This window comes from Sus scrofa, chromosome 2, assembly GCF_000003025.6.
Source record: "Sus scrofa isolate TJ Tabasco breed Duroc chromosome 2, Sscrofa11.1, whole genome shotgun sequence".
NCBI lineage: Eukaryota > Metazoa > Chordata > Mammalia > Artiodactyla > Suidae > Sus > Sus scrofa.
Genome location: NC_010444.4, coordinates 15,854,553 through 15,872,759, shown reverse-complemented (window position 1 = coordinate 15,872,759; position 18,207 = coordinate 15,854,553). Strand labels below are relative to the sequence as shown.

The following is an 18,207-nucleotide window of genomic DNA, read 5'->3' as shown; positions in this document are numbered from 1 at the left end:
GGTTCCTAGTCGAATTCGTTAACCACTGCACCACAACGGGAACTCCTCAGTATTCTTTCTTATTCTTTATCCAATTGTCTATTTTCCTAATATTCTGCAGTGAGCATGTTAAGTGTTTGTGATGAGCATCAACAACTTTGAAAAATTGGAAATGAAACCAAGAAGACTAGGAAAGCTTTGTTGTAACGCCCTGGCTCTTCTCTGTACTTAGTTCTGGGGTGGCAGCTTGGGTGGGAGTGCAGTTACTTCATAACTTGAAGTGTTCCTGTAGAAACTCCTCGTGCCCCTTTACTGTCTTATTGGCCATGTGGACAGGGTTGGTTAGGACTTGCTCAAGCTTTAGGATTACCAACCATTTTGCCTCCTTGAAGGTAGTTTTATCTGGAAATAGAATGCTGTTTCCTTTGCCAGTATTAGGTCAATATAGAATAACTTGAAAGGAAAAATATGTATATACATACAAATAGGTATGAAATTGCGTCTGCTGCACTCAAGGTGCTAAGTGGGTAAAGCCAGAGACTGTTCAATAGGCTGAATAGACAGACTGGGGCCAATGTCAGTATTGTCTGAAAAAAAGGCTAATTATTTATCTCTTCTCCTAGGTTTCCAGACAGTTCGTGTTGGGACAGTGGGCACCCCTGTAGGCACCATCACTCTTTCCTGTGCTTATCGAATTAACTTGGCATTCATGTCCACCAGGTGAGGGAAGAGCCTTGGAATCCAACAGAACTCTGCCAAAGATATTAACGTTTTTTCCTTCCAAACCCCACGGCTAAGCCTACGGTTCAGGTTTGCCATTGCAAATAATTAAATCAAGAGAGAGAGCCCAGTTTCTAGAACAGAGAGTCTGAGTGTTCCAGAGCCAGTGTAGAGTTGCTGGTTTATATTTAGGAAGGTAGTAGTTAAGCCTTTGTGGTTCCTCCCAATAGATAAAAGGCAAGGGGCTCTCAGGACTTCAAGGGGGCTGGCCAGGCATTCTAACAAATACTTACTGCAGTCTGCTCACTGCATTACAGGCACTTTGAGAGGACCCCACCTATCATGGGGATTATCATTGATCACTTTGTGGACCGTCCCTATCCCAGCTCCTCGCCCATGCATCCCTGCAATTACAGGTGAGGAATGTGAAAAATGCTTTTCCAAACTCCCAGACTGCAGCTAGGAAGAAGCATCCATCTCGCAGAGGTACATAGAGCATCTTTATCAACACTCACCCATAGGCGGGAGACACTAATGGAGACACCAGGCAGAGAGAAGTAGAGTGGCTAGCTTTCATTCTGTGAGGTCCACCAAGAAAAGTCTTGGATATTTTGGATTTTGACAGTAGTGATTTGACTTTTTTTTTTCCAAGAACCACACCTGTGGCATATGGAGGTTCCCAGGCTAGGGGTCAACTCAGAGCTGCAGCTGCCGTCCTACGCCACAGCCCCAGCAACACCAGATCTGAGCCACGTCTGTGACCTTCACCACAGCTCACAGCAACAGTGGATCCTTAACCCACTGAGTGAAGCCAGGGATTGAACCCACATCCTCATGGATACTAGTTGGGTTCATTACTGCTGAGCCACAACAGGAACTCCTGATTTGACTATTTTGTTTTGATTTTACTTAGAGACTGCAAGAGTGGCAGTAGTTTGTAGAAATGTTCTTTGCAAATTAAATGGTTTTTGGGTGACCATTTGCACAGTTCGGAATCAGATATCTCCAGGCCCACATCCCAGAAAGCAGACCTCCGGAAATTGGAGTAGATGTGTATCAGAGAGAGCCTACCTTTCTGTGAAAGACTCATGAAGTTGGATAGGTTTCGTCTTTGGATCCTAGACTTTTGTTTCACCATATCTCTTATTGCTGATAATTCTTTGGCCCCTGCCCTGGTCAGGCTTGAGAAAATACATTCAAATGATATGTCAGGTAAGATGGTTGGATTGAAGAAAAAAAGCTTTTGTCAGCCTCTGGATGCTGCTTTCTGGAAATGTTTGGAATTGTCAAGAACTCCGCATGTCTCTCTCTCTTTTTTTGGCTGCTTTTGTGGCATGTAGAAATTCCCCAGGCCAGGGATCGAACCTGTACCACAGCAGCAACCCCCGCCACTGCAGTGACAATGCTGGATTCTTAACCCGCTGCACCACAAGGGAACTCCTCCACATGCCTCTCTTCCCATTAGGAACTCTGCTGAAATCATTCTCGCAACTCGCATCATTATCTAACCTCTCTTTGTACCCTTTCTGAAATTGAGCCATCATTCAATTCATGATTTCGTTTCCCTTCACTATAGAACCACCGGTGAGGACACGGGAGTAACATATCCTTCTGTGGAAGATTCTCAAGAAGTGTGTACCACCTCCTTTTCCACTTCCCCTCCTTCCCAGGTAAGGGAAACGGTTGTGGGGTAGTGGTAGTTGTTTGGTACATATATGGGCCTTATGGAATGGTGTCAAAATTTAGATTCATTCTCTTTTGGTGGGGGTGGTGACTATTTCAAGGGGGTTATTTTGAGAGGTGAGGGAGCATCTTCATATCCAGTAGTTAATATTATAATGTTTCTAGTCTGTAACCATGCTTAACCTGAAAGATTTACATGTAACTTTTACCTTCCTGAGGGTATCTTAAAATGCCCTCGAAAAATCAGTCACAGAAAATCTCTGGAAAAGGAGAAATGTGTTCTGGTGCCAGAGAGGTACTCTAACCCACACATGTTAATTTGGTAGCTGCTGCTTCTTTAAAGTGGTAAATATGGTTCCTAATAATGGAAAGAGCAGAAAAGGAGCCAATGATTATTTAGCATAAAGTGTCAGTAAGACACCAGCTATGCAGTTTTTCTTAATAGTTACACAGATATCTGCCTATCTGCATTCTCTCTCTGAACACATTTTTTTTTTTTTTTTTTTGGCTGCATCCACAGCCTGCAGAAGTTCCTGGGCGAGGGATCAAACCCATGCCACAGCTGTGATGCAAAGCACAGCAGTGACAACACCGGATCCTTAACCACTAGGCCACCAGGGAACTCTGCTCTCTGAACATGTTTAACCATTAACTTTTCCACTGAGTCCATCTTCAGTGTCAAATCCAGTTTCAGTAAAACACAGGCTCCAAACAGCATGATAACTTCCTGAGAAGCATCATATGACGTATGAGGTACCGAGACTGCTTCAGATGAGATGTCATTTGTGCCAGCTGACTGAATTTCAGGGCACACGTCTTCCTGTCCATCCCGAGTCGTTCATCTTCTACCCTTTGCCTGCCCATCATCTCTATTATTTCCCTCCTCTTCGCTTTCATGAATTATATAGTTCTAGACTTACGTCATTTCTACTTTTCCTTTATTTTTATTTATTTATTTATTTTTAGGGCCACATCTGCAGCATGCGGAGGTTCCCAGGCTAGGGGTCGAATTGAAGCTGTAGCCGCCGGCCTATGCCACAGCCACAGCAACGCCAGATCCAAGCCACACCTGTGACCTACACTGCAGCTCACGGCAATGCCAAGTGCTTAACTTACTGATCGAGGCCAGGGATCAAACCTGCATTCTCATGGTTACTCGTCAGGTTTGTTTCCATTGAGCCACGACGGGAACTCCTTCTTTGCCTTTAAACTAACCCCAGATCATCCCTTTTCAACATCTTATTTAGGGAACCCTAACAAACTAGTTACCCATACATTTTTATTTTCTCCGTTTTTTTAATCAAGAGAAAATTTAAATTTATTCCATCTTGGGTTGTTAGATACCGGATTAAAATTATCGTTCTAATTTGTTTTAAAAGAAGAAGTTAAGCTAACCTGTGTGTGAAAGACCTAACAAGATCACTGTTATTTCTGTTGTTCCAATTTAGAGTTAAAGAGGTTTTGTTGTAAAGTTGCCTAAACTGTTGAGTATGGGTGTGTGGGAATTGTCATTCCCCACCCCACCCCCCATAACATTGCAGGCATAGGTGTCACCACTGCTCTGAGAGGGGTAGCTTCTGGTAGGCTTGCTGACATAGAGCAATCCTGGCCAAAAAGGGGGAAGCCCACTTTCTTACTGGTGCACATTTGTGGGTAGATAATCAAAATGTGTATATGTCAGAGTTCCCGTGGTGGCGCAGTGGTTAATGAATCCGACTAGGAACCATGAGGTTGCGGGTTCGATCCCTGGCCTTGCTCAGTGGGTTAAGGATCTGGCGTTGCCCTGAGCTGTGGTGTAGGTCGTAGACTCGGCTTGGATCCCACGTTCTTGTGGCTCTGGCGTGGGCCGGTGGCTACAGCTCCGATTCAACCCCTGGGAACCTCCATATGCCCTGGGAGTGTCCCAAGAAAAGGCAAAAAGACCAAAAAAAAAAAAGTGTATATGTCATTTAATGTTCATTAAATAGTTTTATTTTGTTTTACAAGTGATAAATTCATAAACAATAGATAAACTTGGAAGATATGAAGGATGGTGAGGCTGGGCCTTACCAAATCAATTTGTCATCTTCTCTGATATAGCAGAAATTTGATCCAATCCCAAGATAAACACGTTAAGTAGTTTCTGTACCTGATGTTTGCAGAAAAGTTTATTAACCTGTGTAAGGAGAGCCTATATTTTTCATGGCATCCATTTCCTGTTGTGTCTTGTTACAATTTAAAAGTAGATCTCTTCAAGATCTCATCAATTCTGAGTAGCCCGTGGATGAGCCCTGTCACTGCTCCTCGAACACCTCTAATCAAGGCTGGTGCAGTTTGGTACAGAAATACTTATTTTGAACCTTGCTCATCTCCTCATTCCTATAAATGTTGAAATAGTTTCTTCCTTGGTTTAACCTAGGAAATTGCATAATAAATTGTTTAAGAACATCTATTTGAGCTTTTGCTAGAATCCGGTAAACACATGCTAATGGACTGTTTGTTTTGCCAACAAAATACGGATCATTGTGTCATTTGGGCACAGAATTGAGTCAAGAAAGAGTTGTGACCCCGAACCTGCTACTGTGACTTAAGGTGTCCTACCTCCAATTCTAGGCTTAGCTAATTGGTGAGACTTAAAGATGGAACTGCAGGACCCAAAACAATCATCATGTCTGTGGTTAGCTTTGAAATCGTGAGTTTTGAAAATGCCCCAGCTTCTCCTCCATCCAGTTCTCCTACACCCTCAGGAACTGCAAGAGTGTGCTCACACACCCCTGTGCCACACCTGCGAACACCCAGCCATCTTCCCTGAGATGATGTGGGGAAGTTGCTGCTGGGTACCTGAGCATTTTAAAGTTCCAGCCAACAGATGTCAGCTGTTTAAACCTGAGCCCTAGAAAAAGGCTTTCAGCCTAACATCTTAACCTCAGCGACCTCATTCCTGCCCACATTCCTTCCCAGCAGTCTGTGCTCAGGACCTTCCTGTTGGAGGCTGTTCTTTAACTTCCTCCCACCCTCTTTTGACTATAAACAGACTAGTGCTTGATTTGGTTTCGCCAAGTCACTGCAGCTCGGCTCGGCCTCGTTTGCCACCTTCTCAGCAGGGAGACAGGCACACAGGGGTGCACTCGGGGTAAACCCTACCTCTTCACAAGCTCCCAAGCTGGCCTTCTAGGAAGGCAGTCATGCAGCTTTCTCCCTGCTTCCCTCCTGACTCCACTGGACTTTTCAGCCTCTATTGCTACTGCCCTTGCCGGAGTTTCTTCACTTCTTTCTCAAGTCCCTTTTCTTTTTTCTTCTCTTGTTTTTCTTGTCTCTGTGTGTGTCTGTGCACAGTGTGTGTTTACTGTCACAAAGGCACATTTTCAGACCCCTACTCCTGTGGTGACGGACACCTTGAGGGTCCCCATGGCAGGACTGGCTTTTTCCCATCAAGTGAGTCCATACTGGGAAGAAGGGGATATAATCCAGTGGTATCTCTTTATTTAAGAACTGTAAATAAAGTACAGGGCATAGCTATTTACGTATCCCCAAGTGTTCTGTGGGTTATTTTGAGGCGTGGTAATTGATTTTTAACAGGATACAGCCATAGCACAGCAGTCCAAAATAGGATATGTCATTTTCCCCTCCTCCTACCATTGATGTGAAAGAGTTGTTTATATCTTTTTTCCCCCCAAATAAACCCTCCAAGAGTGGTTATCTTTCTTTTTCAATATAAATAGGAACCCTCCCCCACCCAGTGGTGACGGAGGGTGTGATTAGAGAAGACACCTTCTGTTTCAAAAGGACCTCAAGGTCAAAGGAGAAAATAGAATGACCTGGGAAAAACTGATGACTTCAGCTTCAAGTTCTGCCCAGGCTTGTGCTCCACAGATCTGCTGGGCTGGAAACTGAAGCACTTACCTAAACCCCTGGGAAAAGAGGGAGCAAGGAATTCATTTGAGGACCCTGAAAGGCACAGATAGGAATCCCAATCCCAGGGCAAACAAGTCTCTTTTCTTATTTACAATTGCTCGGCCTGGTCAGTCTTTAACCTTTACATCAGGCGTCCCCTGCCCCATGAGGATGTGGGCTGGGATCCATTCCCTACCTCTCTACTGACCTGGATCATTAGTCATACTCTAGAGTTGCCTATTTTTTTCCTCCTCCTTTCCTCTGCCCCTCTTTGTTTTTCTCTTGCTTAGCTCTCAAGCTCTCGCCTTTCCTATCAGCCTGCTGCCCTGGGCGTTGGATCAGCTGACCTGGCTTATCCAGTAGTGTTTGCTGCTGGCTTAAATGCCACACACCCTCACCAGGTATCTTTAAAGATGGGGAGGACACTGGGGGTTCCTGTGCTGCCTCCTCTGCCCTGATGCCCTTGAGGGGCCTCTGGAGACGCCACGCCAATGTGCTAAGCGTTCTGAAGCAGAGCTCTTCTGGAACTTTGGAGGGCTATGATGACTCAGAGAGGGGGCCTCTTAGACTTCAGAAGGAAAGAAGAGCTTCCAAGTGTTTTCTCCCTCTCTCTCCCTCTGTAGTCCCCACCATGCATGTCTTCCATTAACTGAGCCCCAGAGAGGATAAAGATTTCCAAGGTTTCTTGCCCACTTGGTGGCAGCACTCATGATGGAAAAGCTGGAAAGCAGATAGCCATCCTGCTAGGCCATGAGTTTGCCCTTCTGCCTAACACTGCTATGATTCACTGTATTTTTTCATTTTTCCCCAAAGCTAATGGTTCCTGGAAAGGAAGGTGGGGTACCCCTTGCTCCCAACCAGCCTGCCCATGGTGCCCAGGCAGACCAGGAGAGATTGGCAACCTACACCCCTTCTGATGGGGCCCACTGTGCTGCCACACCTTCCAGCAGGTGAGTTTGCCTCTTGGCTCTGCCGCTGTTCAGACCAGCCAGGGGCCTGTCCTTCCCGACCCATGTGCTTATTTGGTATCAGTAAAGAGTGGCTTTCCGCATTGCCTCAGGCTTGGCATTTGTGGGGAGAATGTGGACTCCTTAAAGTTCCTGAGAAGAATCTTACATGGCAGCTGTTGTGTGAGGAAGCTGGCCCTGGACCCTGCTACTGACAGCAAGCAGCAGGAGCTGACGCTTCTCACCTGCATCCAGTAAAGGTGTTTTTCAGATGTTTTCCTGTTCCTCCCAAGATTAATTCCCTCCATGTCCTCGGAGTTTCCTGAGAACAGCGTGTTGTTAGTGGTAACCCTAATGTTAGGGATTACAGCGTGTGGTAGTTAGGATGGATTTCCTTTTTCTACTATATTAGTACCTCACGGAGATTCTTTAGAAACAACCATTTTTCCTCACTAAAAATATTTTTAAAATCTTTGTCTTTTTTTTTTTTTTGGTCTTTTTAGGGCTGCACCTGCAGCATATGGAGGTTCCCAGGCTAGAGGTCGAATCAGAGCTGCAGCTGCTAGCCTACGCCACAGCCACAGCAACGCCACATCTGAGCCCCATCTGCGACCTACACCACAGTTCATGGCAGCACCGGATCCTTGACCCACTGAGCGAGGCCAGGGATCAAACCTGCGTCCTCATGGGTGCTAGTCAGATTCATTTTCGCTGAGCCATGAAAGGAACTCCAAACAATCTTTTTCTTTTCTGATTACATAAGTGATGCAGACTATAAAATTCAAATTTTGAAGTCACCGATTAGATAGAAAATGAAACTTCTCATAATCCCACCCTGCAAAAATCACTACAGTTAAAAGGTGAGAGGATCTCAGAAGGGCTAAGTAACGTGCCTGAGGGAGCGCTTAGCTCACAAAATGGCCGAGCCTGAGCCTGCTCCTGGACTGCAAAGCCCTTCTCCTGTGGGAAGCTGGGGCCGACTTGACCTGCCCTGCCCTGCCCTCCCTTAACTGGAGGGCCCTGGAGATGATGACGTTGATTGCCCCACCACATCCTAAATGAACCTTTGGGCGATAGAAATTCCTGGGGTTTTTTCCATTCCCACAGTGGAGTTGGTGGGGAGGGGGGAAATTGTTTCCGAAGGTCTTCTTGTGCGATCCATCAGGAAAAGTAATTACTTTCATTCCTGGCTCGGTAATCAAAGGAGGATCCTCTTGGTCATTAGACACTCTCGTTTTTCTGAATCTTGATTCCTGGGGCATGACCAGGAGTAGCTTAAGACCCTGTGTAAGGAGTTCTTAAATGCTGGTTCTCCCTGCTGCCTGGAGTCCAGAGGCCACTTGGCCTGCATAGTTGTCCCCATCTTGAGCCCCACTTTGCTTGCAGGCTGTGACACTAGTCTTTCAGCCACAGTATAGGCCCCCAGTTCTGCTGCTTGGAGCCCCCCATCATCTAGGACTCTCTATCAGTCTAGAGGGAGGGAGTGGGAACAGCTAAATTGAATGTGTCATTGAAAGATCTCATTGAACAGAGGGATGACTGAGGGTGAGGATAGGGGAGGAGGAGTTCCCACATTAAAATGGCAGTGTCTTGGAAGCACTGGGACGTAGGTTTGATCCTCAGCCTGGCACAGTGGGTTAAGGATCCAGGCCTTGCCGCACATGCGGCTTGGGCCTTAACTGCGGCAGGAATCTGATTCCTAGCCTGGGAACTCCATATGCTGCAGGGCTGCCAAAATTGGGTAGGGGGAGTAAGTGGGGAGAATACATGGTACACAGCACAGAGGACCTCAGCCCAGGCAACTTGTTATGGTGGAGAAAGCCCTGGCTATCCAAAGAGTCAAATTTAGGATTCTTGACCTGAATAATGGCACATCCTTTGTAAAGCAGGCCTAAATTTAACATCATACTGTAGCTCTGCAGTCTTATGGTATCTTTAGATAACAAAACAAAGAAAGAGGACAGGGAAAATCTAAAATCTTTTTTTTTTTTTTTTTTTGGCTTTTTAGGGCCTCACCCGTGGCATATGGAAGTTCCCAGGCTAGGGGTCAAGTCGAACTACAGCTACAGGCCTATACCACAGCCCAGCAATGCAGGATCCGAGCCACATCTGTGCCCAACACCACAGCTTAACCTACTGAGCGAAGCCAGGGATCGAACCCGTATCCCCATGGATCCAACTCAGGTTCATTAACCACTGAGCCACAAAGGGAACTCAGATAATCTAAAATCTTGAATCTGCTTAGAACTCCCTTGTGGTGCATGGGGTTAAGGATCTGGTGTTGTCACTGCAGTGGCTTGGGTTGCTGCTGTGGCACGGGTTCGATCCCTGACCCAGGAAATTGACATGCTGCAAGCATGACCAAAAGGAAAAAAAAAACCTTGAATCTGTATATGTAATAGATTAACATTAAAATCACAGGTGTTTATGAGAGCTACTTGCCTGTAATGTGTGATTGCTCTATGCATCGTGACTGATGCCTATATATTGGTATTACAGATTAAATTTTATGTAAGCTTTACACAGTTGTAACACTATGTTTCATTCACATACGCATAAATTTTAATTGTTCTAGAAAACGCAGTCCTCTGCTCTCAACTCAAAAGGGAGGGTGACAGTGGCAGCAACTAGACCCGATGTTGTCATTTCCAACATGTAGGGCCTGGTGGGGGACAACTCATGCCCTAGGCTGTGGATTTAAGGGGAACCAAATAGGCTCTGCTGTAATTTGAGAATGAGTACCAGTGTTAAACCTTTCTTCTCCAGTGAGGACACTGAAACTGTCTCAAACAGCAGTGAGGGGCGGGCCTCCCCCCATGACGTTCTGGAGACCATCTTTGTCCGGAAAGTGGGGGCTTTTGTCAACAAACCCATCAACCAGGTGATTTTTCTGCCCCTGCAACCTGTGAGAATGTCTGAGCCCTTAGAGTGAGGCCTTACCTGGGATCTGTGCAACCACTGAAATCACATGCAGAATTGTGTATGTGTGTGTATATGCGTGTGGATTTTTTGTGAAGAGGGTTAATAACCCGTGACTCCCTCTGGAAAAGGTTAAGACCTGTTGCTCTGTGATCAGTAGAACAGAGAGACGATGCCACCTAGTACAGACACATTGCACTAAAGTGCCGTTGCCTGAACCTAACTGGAAATAGGAAGTTCCTCTTCACCTCTGCCAGTGAAGAGCAATTGTTACGGAAGTCCTGTGGGTCGAGTTTACAAAGCTGAAGTCCCAGAGCCCTGGGGAGCCCTCACCCCTGTTGATGCTGTGAGCATATGGTAGGAGGCGGGTGTGGGGGGTTGGAGGGGGCTCCAATGAGACAGGACCCTGCAGGGTGGTGTGGTCAGCCTAGGTGTGTGAACTCGTTGGACCTCCAGGCTCCTGGCGGCCTCTAAGGAAGCATGCAAACATACTTTCTCCCGTGTCTCTTCAGGTGACCCTGACCAGTTTGGACATACCCTTTGCCATGTTTGCTCCCAAGAATTTGGAGCTAGAGGATGCTGATCCCATGGTGAGTCCACCATTGCCTCAAGTTTGCAGTGAGATGGTGCCATAGTCCTCGTCCCTCCTGGGCGAGTCACTGTTCCTCCACAGACCATTAGCCATGCCCCTTGGCTTATGGGTTCGCGGCTAGGGCACAGAAGCAGCCACTACCTCTGCCTTATTCTGAAAACAGGTGAATCCTCCAGATTCCCCAGAGACTACATCTCCTCTCCAGGGCAGCCTGCACTCTGATGGCTCCAGCGGGGGCAGCAGTGGCAATACCCAGGATGACTTTGTTATGATCGACTTTGTAAGTTGCTGTCACCTTCCTTAACCTTAGCTGCTTCGGCAGAAATAAATCTGGAGTTTGCAGTTGAACAGGATGGGCCGGTATAGACAGAAGGAATGGGGCAGTGAGTGCGGTTGTTCATTTTATGTGGGGAATCTGCCCTCACACCATGCTTGGGGAGACATTTGGAGGCCCATGAACAGAAAGGCATTCTGTGCTATGCCATGTCTTTGATTAAAATTCAGCTCAAAATGGGAGTTCCCATCATGGCTCAGCGGTAATGAACCCAGCTAGTATCCATGAGGAGGAGGGTTTCACCCCGGCCCCGCTCAGTGGGTTAAGGGTCCGGCATTGCCGTGAGCTGTGGTATAGGTCTCAGATCCTGCATTGCTATGGCTGTGGCATAGGACAGACAGCTGCCGCTCCCATCCAACTCCTAGCCTGGGAACTTCCATGTGCTGTGGGTGCAGCCCTAAAAAGCAAAAAAAGAAAAGAAATCCAACTCAAAATGGGATTTTCCAGGGGTATCCACATAGGTCCAATTCATGAATGGATAGCCCTTTTCAAAGGAAAGGAAGGTGAAGGAAGGGGAGGTGTCATCACCAGGATTAATTCAGCTGCCCCAAAGAGAAAGGTGTGAAGAGTCCTCTAAGATAAGCCTGGAGGAGCCTTTTCTTTGCTAATTACTGGGAGGAAAGACAGTTATGACAGCTTACCCCCTCTGGTTTTCCTCTCTGGTCCAAGGCAAGCTAAACTTGAGTTGTCTTATTTTTCTAGAAACCGGCTTTTTCTAAAGATGACATTCTTCCAATGGACTTGGGGACCTTCTATCGTGAATTTCAGAACCCTCCTCAGCTGAGCAGCCTCTCCATAGATATTGGGGCACAGTCCATGGCTGAGGACTTGGTATGGAAATCCTTCCCCCCACACCACATCCTCTGGCCTCCCTTCCTCCTCTGATGGTCATTCCTGCTCCACAGGCCTGGAAATTTCTCCCCCGCCTGCCACCTCCCATGCGTCCCATCTTCCCTGTGACAGGACAGACTTTTAGACCACTGCCTTCCTGTAATCATACTTGAGATTTGCATGGTGCCTGGTGATCATCATCTCAAGTTTGCTCGCACTCACTTCCTTGTTTTCTGTGGACTCTTGGGCACAGCCTTTCTCACATACTCTGTTGTTTGGTGCTTGGTGTCCTCTAGTTGCTGATGCCGCTAAGCCAGGCTGCCTCCAACAGCTTTTGCCATCAGCTAGTAAGCTTGCCAGGCAGACGCCAGTGGTACAGGGCGGAAGAAACAAGGTCTCCAGTAGTGGTGTTCTTGCCCTTTGCTCAGAGAGCTCATTCCCTGGTTCTCAGGTTCAGCTAGATATCCTGATACGACTGTAATTACCACGTCTCCATGTAGGGTGTTTCCTATTTCCTGTCCCCAAAAGGCAGAGAAGCACCCTGCACAGCTGCAAACTCTGGGTGTCTCATGCCCTGAGATGTTGAGTCCCTCTGCCCAAGATTGGAATATCACTTCCCATATCAAACTCAGAGGAATGGCTCTAGAAATAGGAATCTAGGATTAGCTGCCCTTGATTTTCTTTAAACAGAAAAGCATATTCAGTAATAATACAGTAATGATGTCATTATTATTATTATTAACATTTATTAAGGCTTTCTAGGTACCTAGCATTTTCCTAACTGCTTTACAAGAATCTCCATCAACCCTAATAGGTAGGTTTTCATATTATCCTAGTTTACAGATGAGAAAACTGACACTGGAAACAAAGAACTTGCTGGTTGGTTACACTGAGCCAGCAAAACAAAGCTTTGATCCCAGAGAGTCTAGCTTCTGATTGTGGGCTTTTAACCACGGACTCCCTGGACTTGAATTTGAAATTTGCTTGGAAAGAGCTGGAGTCCACAGGCTCTCCTTGTGACACTGCAGCCAATACTGGCCACTTGCCTCGGCTTCCCAGACGTGTCTGAGTGGGAGACTCTCCGCCTGCCTGCCAAGTCCCTTGTGCTTGTCAGCAAGTTTTCTGTGATGGTTCAGCTCTTCAGATGCAAATTCATCAGTTGGGACAGACCACCTGATTAGGGCCAGATTTTAATTAATGATTGATACCAGAGGGCAGTGAAGCTTAACTGGTCATGGTTTTGTTTTCTTGTTTTTATTGTTCTCTCTCAACCCCCCTCTAACCACCCCTTCCTCAGCTGGTGTAAAGATGCAGATTCCTAGGCCTCACCGTCAGCTTGATGGGTCAGAGCCTCTTGGGAATACAGCTGGGATCGCCAAGTTCGTGTGCCCCGAGGGGATTCTGATGCCCGCCCAGCACAGGCTGTGAAGAAATCATTTGTACACTTTCTGAATTTGTAGGGCTCTGATCCTGTTTTATTCTGGTGTCAAAGCTAGTTCACGGTCAATTTCTCTGTGTCATCCCGTTGTTGGCACGGTCCCTTTCCATCTCATTATGTGTGTGGCCTGCTTGGATTCCCTAGGCTGTGCTGTCCACCTCCCCAGCCCCTACTAACCCCTGCCGGGCACCCCCACTGGCCCAGTGCCTGCTCAGCTGTGGGCTCTCTGCTCTCCAGCCCAGCACTGCTGAGCTGGACTCTGCCACGCTCCCTTCAGCCCTGGCTGGCTTCAGTGCCCTCCTGGAATAAGCAGCTCTTCTCTCCCCTCCTGGTATAGGACTCACTACCAGAGAAGCTGGCCGTGCACGAGAAGAATGTCCGAGAATTCGATGCCTTTGTAGAAACCCTGCAGTAAAAGTTGGTGTCCTCGAGTACCAGCAGCATCCCCTTTTTGTGGTCCCAGGAGACAGAGAGCCTCCCACTCATCAGCTGCTCCCATCCCCTGTCCTGCTCCAAGCCAGGTGGAAGGAAGGCTGGTTTCCCCCGTGGGGACCCGGAAGTCCCTGCTCTTGCACCTCCTGGAGACTCCCGTGGCAGCAGTGAAGGCCATTGGTAGCATTTGAGAGGACTCTCCCTCTGGCCTCCCTCCACAGGGCCCTCTGCTTACATCGCCCTCAGCAACTGCTCACCAAGGCTGTCATCCTGCTCCTCCCTCCGGCCCCCTGCCCTGGGTTTGCCCTGCAGCTGGCCCCTTGGCTGCCCGCCATCACCATCAACCGTCTGACATTCCAGCTGGTAGCCCAGAGGCTGGTGTGGAGGCAGGAGTAGGATGGAGAGAGTGCTGGGAGGAGGAAGGAAGCTCTCCTTCAGGGTCTTTTTCTCCTTTAATTCTGGTATTTTCCTACCCACCCCCGCCCCCCACCCCTTGCCTGTGTTTTTCATAATATGGCAGGCCTCCTGCCCAAGGTGATGAGAACTCTGAAGTCAGCCATTCCCACCCTTCAAGGCTGTGCCAGCCCATCCGAGCAGCCCTGGCGGCTGCCTGCTCAGCTGCGTGGAAGCAAAATCCTAAGTCTCTAGGATTCCGTCATTGGCGTCATGGCAAAGCTCCTTCTCTTTCCTCTCCTCCCTTCCCCTGTTGCTGCTCCTTGGCTATAGAACACGGTGAATATTTATTACTTTCAGAGAAATCAGCTATTTTATAGAGAAAATATGTTTGAGGTTAGATGTTTTCACTTGAGGAAGGTGGAGGGCCTCTTCGGGGGGGGCAGCCCCTCCTCCTGTGGAGGTTCCTCAGACTCCGGGCTGCTGCTCTGAGGACCTGCCTTCCCATGTACATATAAGGTGGGATCCAAGACCGGGGCTATCTGAGGGCAACAGAACCTCCCAGAATTGCTGCATTTGAACTGAAAACAGGCTCTGCCTTGGACATGTACATGCTCCTGGGAGAACCTTGAATCTCCTAGCTTCTCCAGAGAGACTGGCTCTGTTCTGGCAGCCCAGGAAGTCTTGGGTGCAAGACGTGATGACTCCCCAGAGTTGTGCCACATGTAGAGCCCAAGAGGCACAGTGTCCCAGGGAAGGCCAGACAGGCACCCCTTCCTTGTTCCTGTTTCTAGAGGCTGAGTTACAGGCCTTTTCTTCCTTCTGCCTGAGCCTGGCCCCCACCTGTCTTTATCCCCAGGGTCTGGATGCTGCCCTGAGGTTTGCTAGTTGGATTGGCTCCTTGTTAGAAACCAAAGCTGGGCATACGGTTGAGTTAACTCTCCAGGTATTATTACTTGAGGAAGTTGAGGGCCTGGCCTTGCCCACTGACCATCTGTTCCTCACTCCCTAAACTGTAGCTCCGGCCGAGGAGAACTAGGCCCACCCCACTCCTCCTGGCCCACCTGGGGTGTTCATTGGCAGCAGCTGTTCTGCAGCGGAGCAGGTGGCCCTCATTTGTTTATTAGTAAGTGCATGTGACAGCCAAAAAGGCTGATCTCAGGGCTGGGGTCAGCTCCGACACTGTCTCGGGCCAAGCCCTGCCCCTGTGCACACATTTTCCTGCCACAAAGAAATATTCCCAGTATCAGCATTCAGCTGGCCCTCCTATCTTTGGGCCAGAACACGCTCATGGCCTGATAAACCAGTCCAGGTTCACCCCCAAGGCCCTAGAACTGAGAAGGGTGAAGGCCCTGGTAAGTTCCTGATTGCTCCCCACCCCCACCCCAGTATCTCAGCTGCTGCCCTCCTTCCAAGGCCTCTTCGTTTCCCTCTGTGTCTCTAATTGTGGGCCTCTGCAGGCAGCAGCCTTTCTTCAGGATCCCATCAGTGAGAGGCCAGGGAGACTGAGCCCTGACTTTGAGCTGAGCCTGGGAGGAGCAGAGCAACTGTCAAGGCCGGCCCTTGCCCCTCAGCCCTGTACAGTGAAAGGTATGAGCCCTAGACTGACTTGCGCAGCACCCCCGGGACAGGGCTGGGACCAGTCGTGTCTCCAGGTGGGGAGAGCCCCTCCCCGTCCTCCAGCCGACTTTATTTGGAAATATTGAGCTATACTTTAAAATGTATTCAGGAGATTTCCAATAAACTTTTTCTGTACTTTACAGCGTCCTGTCCTGCAAGTTGTCTAAAAACCTAGCCCACTTTCTCCCACTTCTGTGCAGGCCCGGGTTGCCAGCAGGCTCCATGGAAGGAAGAGCGGGCCCCGTGAAGCACAGCGAGGCTTCGGAGCCAGGCAGGCTGTTTGGAGTCTTGGGACCTTGGGCTGGTCAGGAAACCTCCTAGAGCCTCCTTTGCCTTGGCTGTAGTGTTCTCATTTCAGGGGTTGTGTGTGAGTACTCAGTGACGTGATGCATCTGAAGTAGACGTGAATGTGTGAAGAGGCCCATAGTAAAATCCTCAGAACGGTAGGTAGGCCATTACCTTCAGCTCTCTCTCCTCCCACAGCACGGCTCACCTCTCACCCTGGGCGGCTGCAGCCTTTGGCTCAGAGGGAAGGACAACTGGCAGGTCTCTGCAGAGGCCGGGCAGGGGGTGGGGCACTCCCCAGGCTGCCGGGGATGTTTGCTGATCTGGTGTGAGGGGTTGTGACTGAGCAAACCCAACAGAAGGGAAGAGACTGGGTGAAGGAACGGGGGAAGTTCAGGGCCTGTGCAGTTTGCTTAGCTGCCCTGATCTGACAGACAGCTCGAGCCAGGGCACCGGGCTGGTCTCTGAGGATCCAGGAGAAGTAGAAGAGCCCCCTGGGGGCTTCCTCGACAGGTGTCAGCCCTGGCAAAGCCAGCTCCTTCTTCCTGGTTTGGAGGGAGATGGGGGGCAGGGGGGAGGGAGTGGAAGGTGGAACTGGAGACAGAGACAGAGGTGGTTCTAGAGACCAGAGGCTGACAGGCCTGGGCAAGTGCTGTCTTGGTTGCCTCCCACGCCCTTCAGGCTGAAGCCAGGCCCCAGGGCAGAAGAGGGCCAGTTAGAAAATTCTTAATTCAGGAGTTCTGTGGCTCAGCAGCTTAGGGATCTGACAGTGTCTTGGCAGTGGATCAGGTCACTGCTGTGGCATGGTTTCCATCTCTGGCCCAGGAACTTCTGCATGCCACAGGTATGGCCAAAAAAGAAAATTCTAAATTCAGCCCAAACCTGGGGCTGAAAAGAATGGGCCTGCCCACTGCTGCCTTTATGGGTCCTGGGAGTCTTGGCTCGTTAGTGAACTGCATATTGACGTCGACCGTTATACCTGACTGTGCACCCAACCCCTGGGTCAGAAATGGTTGAAAGATTGTCCTCAGAGTCCTCACCTTCAGTCGAGGTCCCCCAAAAGCACAGTGTTTAGTTGCCTCATGTCTGACGTGTTCTGCCCCTTTAAGCCGTGTCCCTACACTCTGCCCCCAGAGACTTACTGTTGCCAAGGCGAGGGTAAACTGGCTTTTGAGTCACTCTGCAGAGGCCCTGCCAGGAATCCAGCCCGAGTAAACAGCTCTCCCGAGAGCCCCATCTCATTTCCCAGGGTCACTGCCCCTCTGTTCTAAACAGTCCCCAGCTAGAGCTGAGCAGAGCCAGGGAGACAGGCCACCTTCTCTCTGAGCTACCTGGACGATGGTCACAGTTGCGCAGCAGGACTGGCTTTTGGGGGCTCAGTGCCTGTGTACGTAACCATTGTGTTAGCACCACTTGATCCTGCAGCTTTGGTCTGGGCTTCCCCAGCCCAAACAAGCAAAGAGGAGAAAAAAGAACAGGCCTGACTGGTGCCTTTAGAGCCTCCCGATTGCAGTCAGCAGGCAAACAGCTGGAACTTGACAACTGTGCCCACTGAAATTTTGGCCTACCCGCCCTGTGACAAACCACTTTTTAAACTTGTGGTAAAATACATGGAAATGTTACCATCTTAACCCTTTAAAGCAAAGCAAAGCATGCTCAGGAGAAGAAAGGAAAGCTGGATCCTCCATAGCCTCCATGGGACTAGGTGGCAGGTGGAAACAGCCGAGGCTGTCAGGCTGGGGGGAGGATGAGGAGGTCCAGAATGGTTAGGAGGTGAGGTCAGATTGCTACCCTGGCTCATCTATGAAATGACCATCATTCTAGTTCCCAGTGGGCACCTATTCTGTTACAGCGTAGACTTTACAGTTGGCCCTCACAGTTGTAGGTTCTACATCCGAGAGCTCCCCCAACCTCGGAGGAAAAGAAAAAATATTTGGGAAAAAAAAATGCCAGGAAGTTCCAAGAAGCAAAACTTGTATTTGTTGCATGCTGGCAGTATTTCCATGGCATTTACACTGTGTTAGATAAGTAATCTAGAAACGATTTAAAGAGAGGATGTGCGTAGGTTACATTGCAGATACTACAACATAAGGGACTTGAGCATCCTTGGATTTGGGTATCGTGTGCTGGGGTGGGGGGTGGCTAGAATCCATCCCCTGCA

At 48.8% G+C, this 18,207-nt stretch overlaps 1 protein-coding gene across 11 annotated transcripts in view; it reads left to right on the top strand.

Annotated features, from left to right (window-relative positions):
- Positions 1-15,901, top strand: part of ATG13 (autophagy related 13) — a 59,264-nt gene extending 43,363 nt beyond the window's left edge. For 2 of the 11 annotated variants that reach the window (XM_003122826.6, XM_005660943.3), the window contains 11 exons: positions 603-699; positions 1,017-1,115; positions 2,276-2,369; positions 5,698-5,796; positions 6,546-6,656; positions 7,069-7,205; positions 9,969-10,083; positions 10,634-10,711; positions 10,877-10,993; positions 11,750-11,878; positions 13,654-15,901. In XM_003122826.6, the coding sequence (XP_003122874.3) occupies positions 603-699; positions 1,017-1,115; positions 2,276-2,369; positions 5,698-5,796; positions 6,546-6,656; positions 7,069-7,205; positions 9,969-10,083; positions 10,634-10,711; positions 10,877-10,993; positions 11,750-11,878; positions 13,654-13,731 (1,154 nt within the window). In that variant the 3' untranslated portion in view covers positions 13,732-15,901. The remainder of the gene's footprint in view (positions 1-602; positions 700-1,016; positions 1,116-2,275; positions 2,370-5,697; positions 5,797-6,545; positions 6,657-7,068; positions 7,206-9,968; positions 10,084-10,633; positions 10,712-10,876; positions 10,994-11,749; positions 11,879-13,653) is intronic. The other 9 variants (XM_005660947.3, XM_005660946.3, XM_005660949.3 and 6 more) reach the window with 6 other exon arrangements.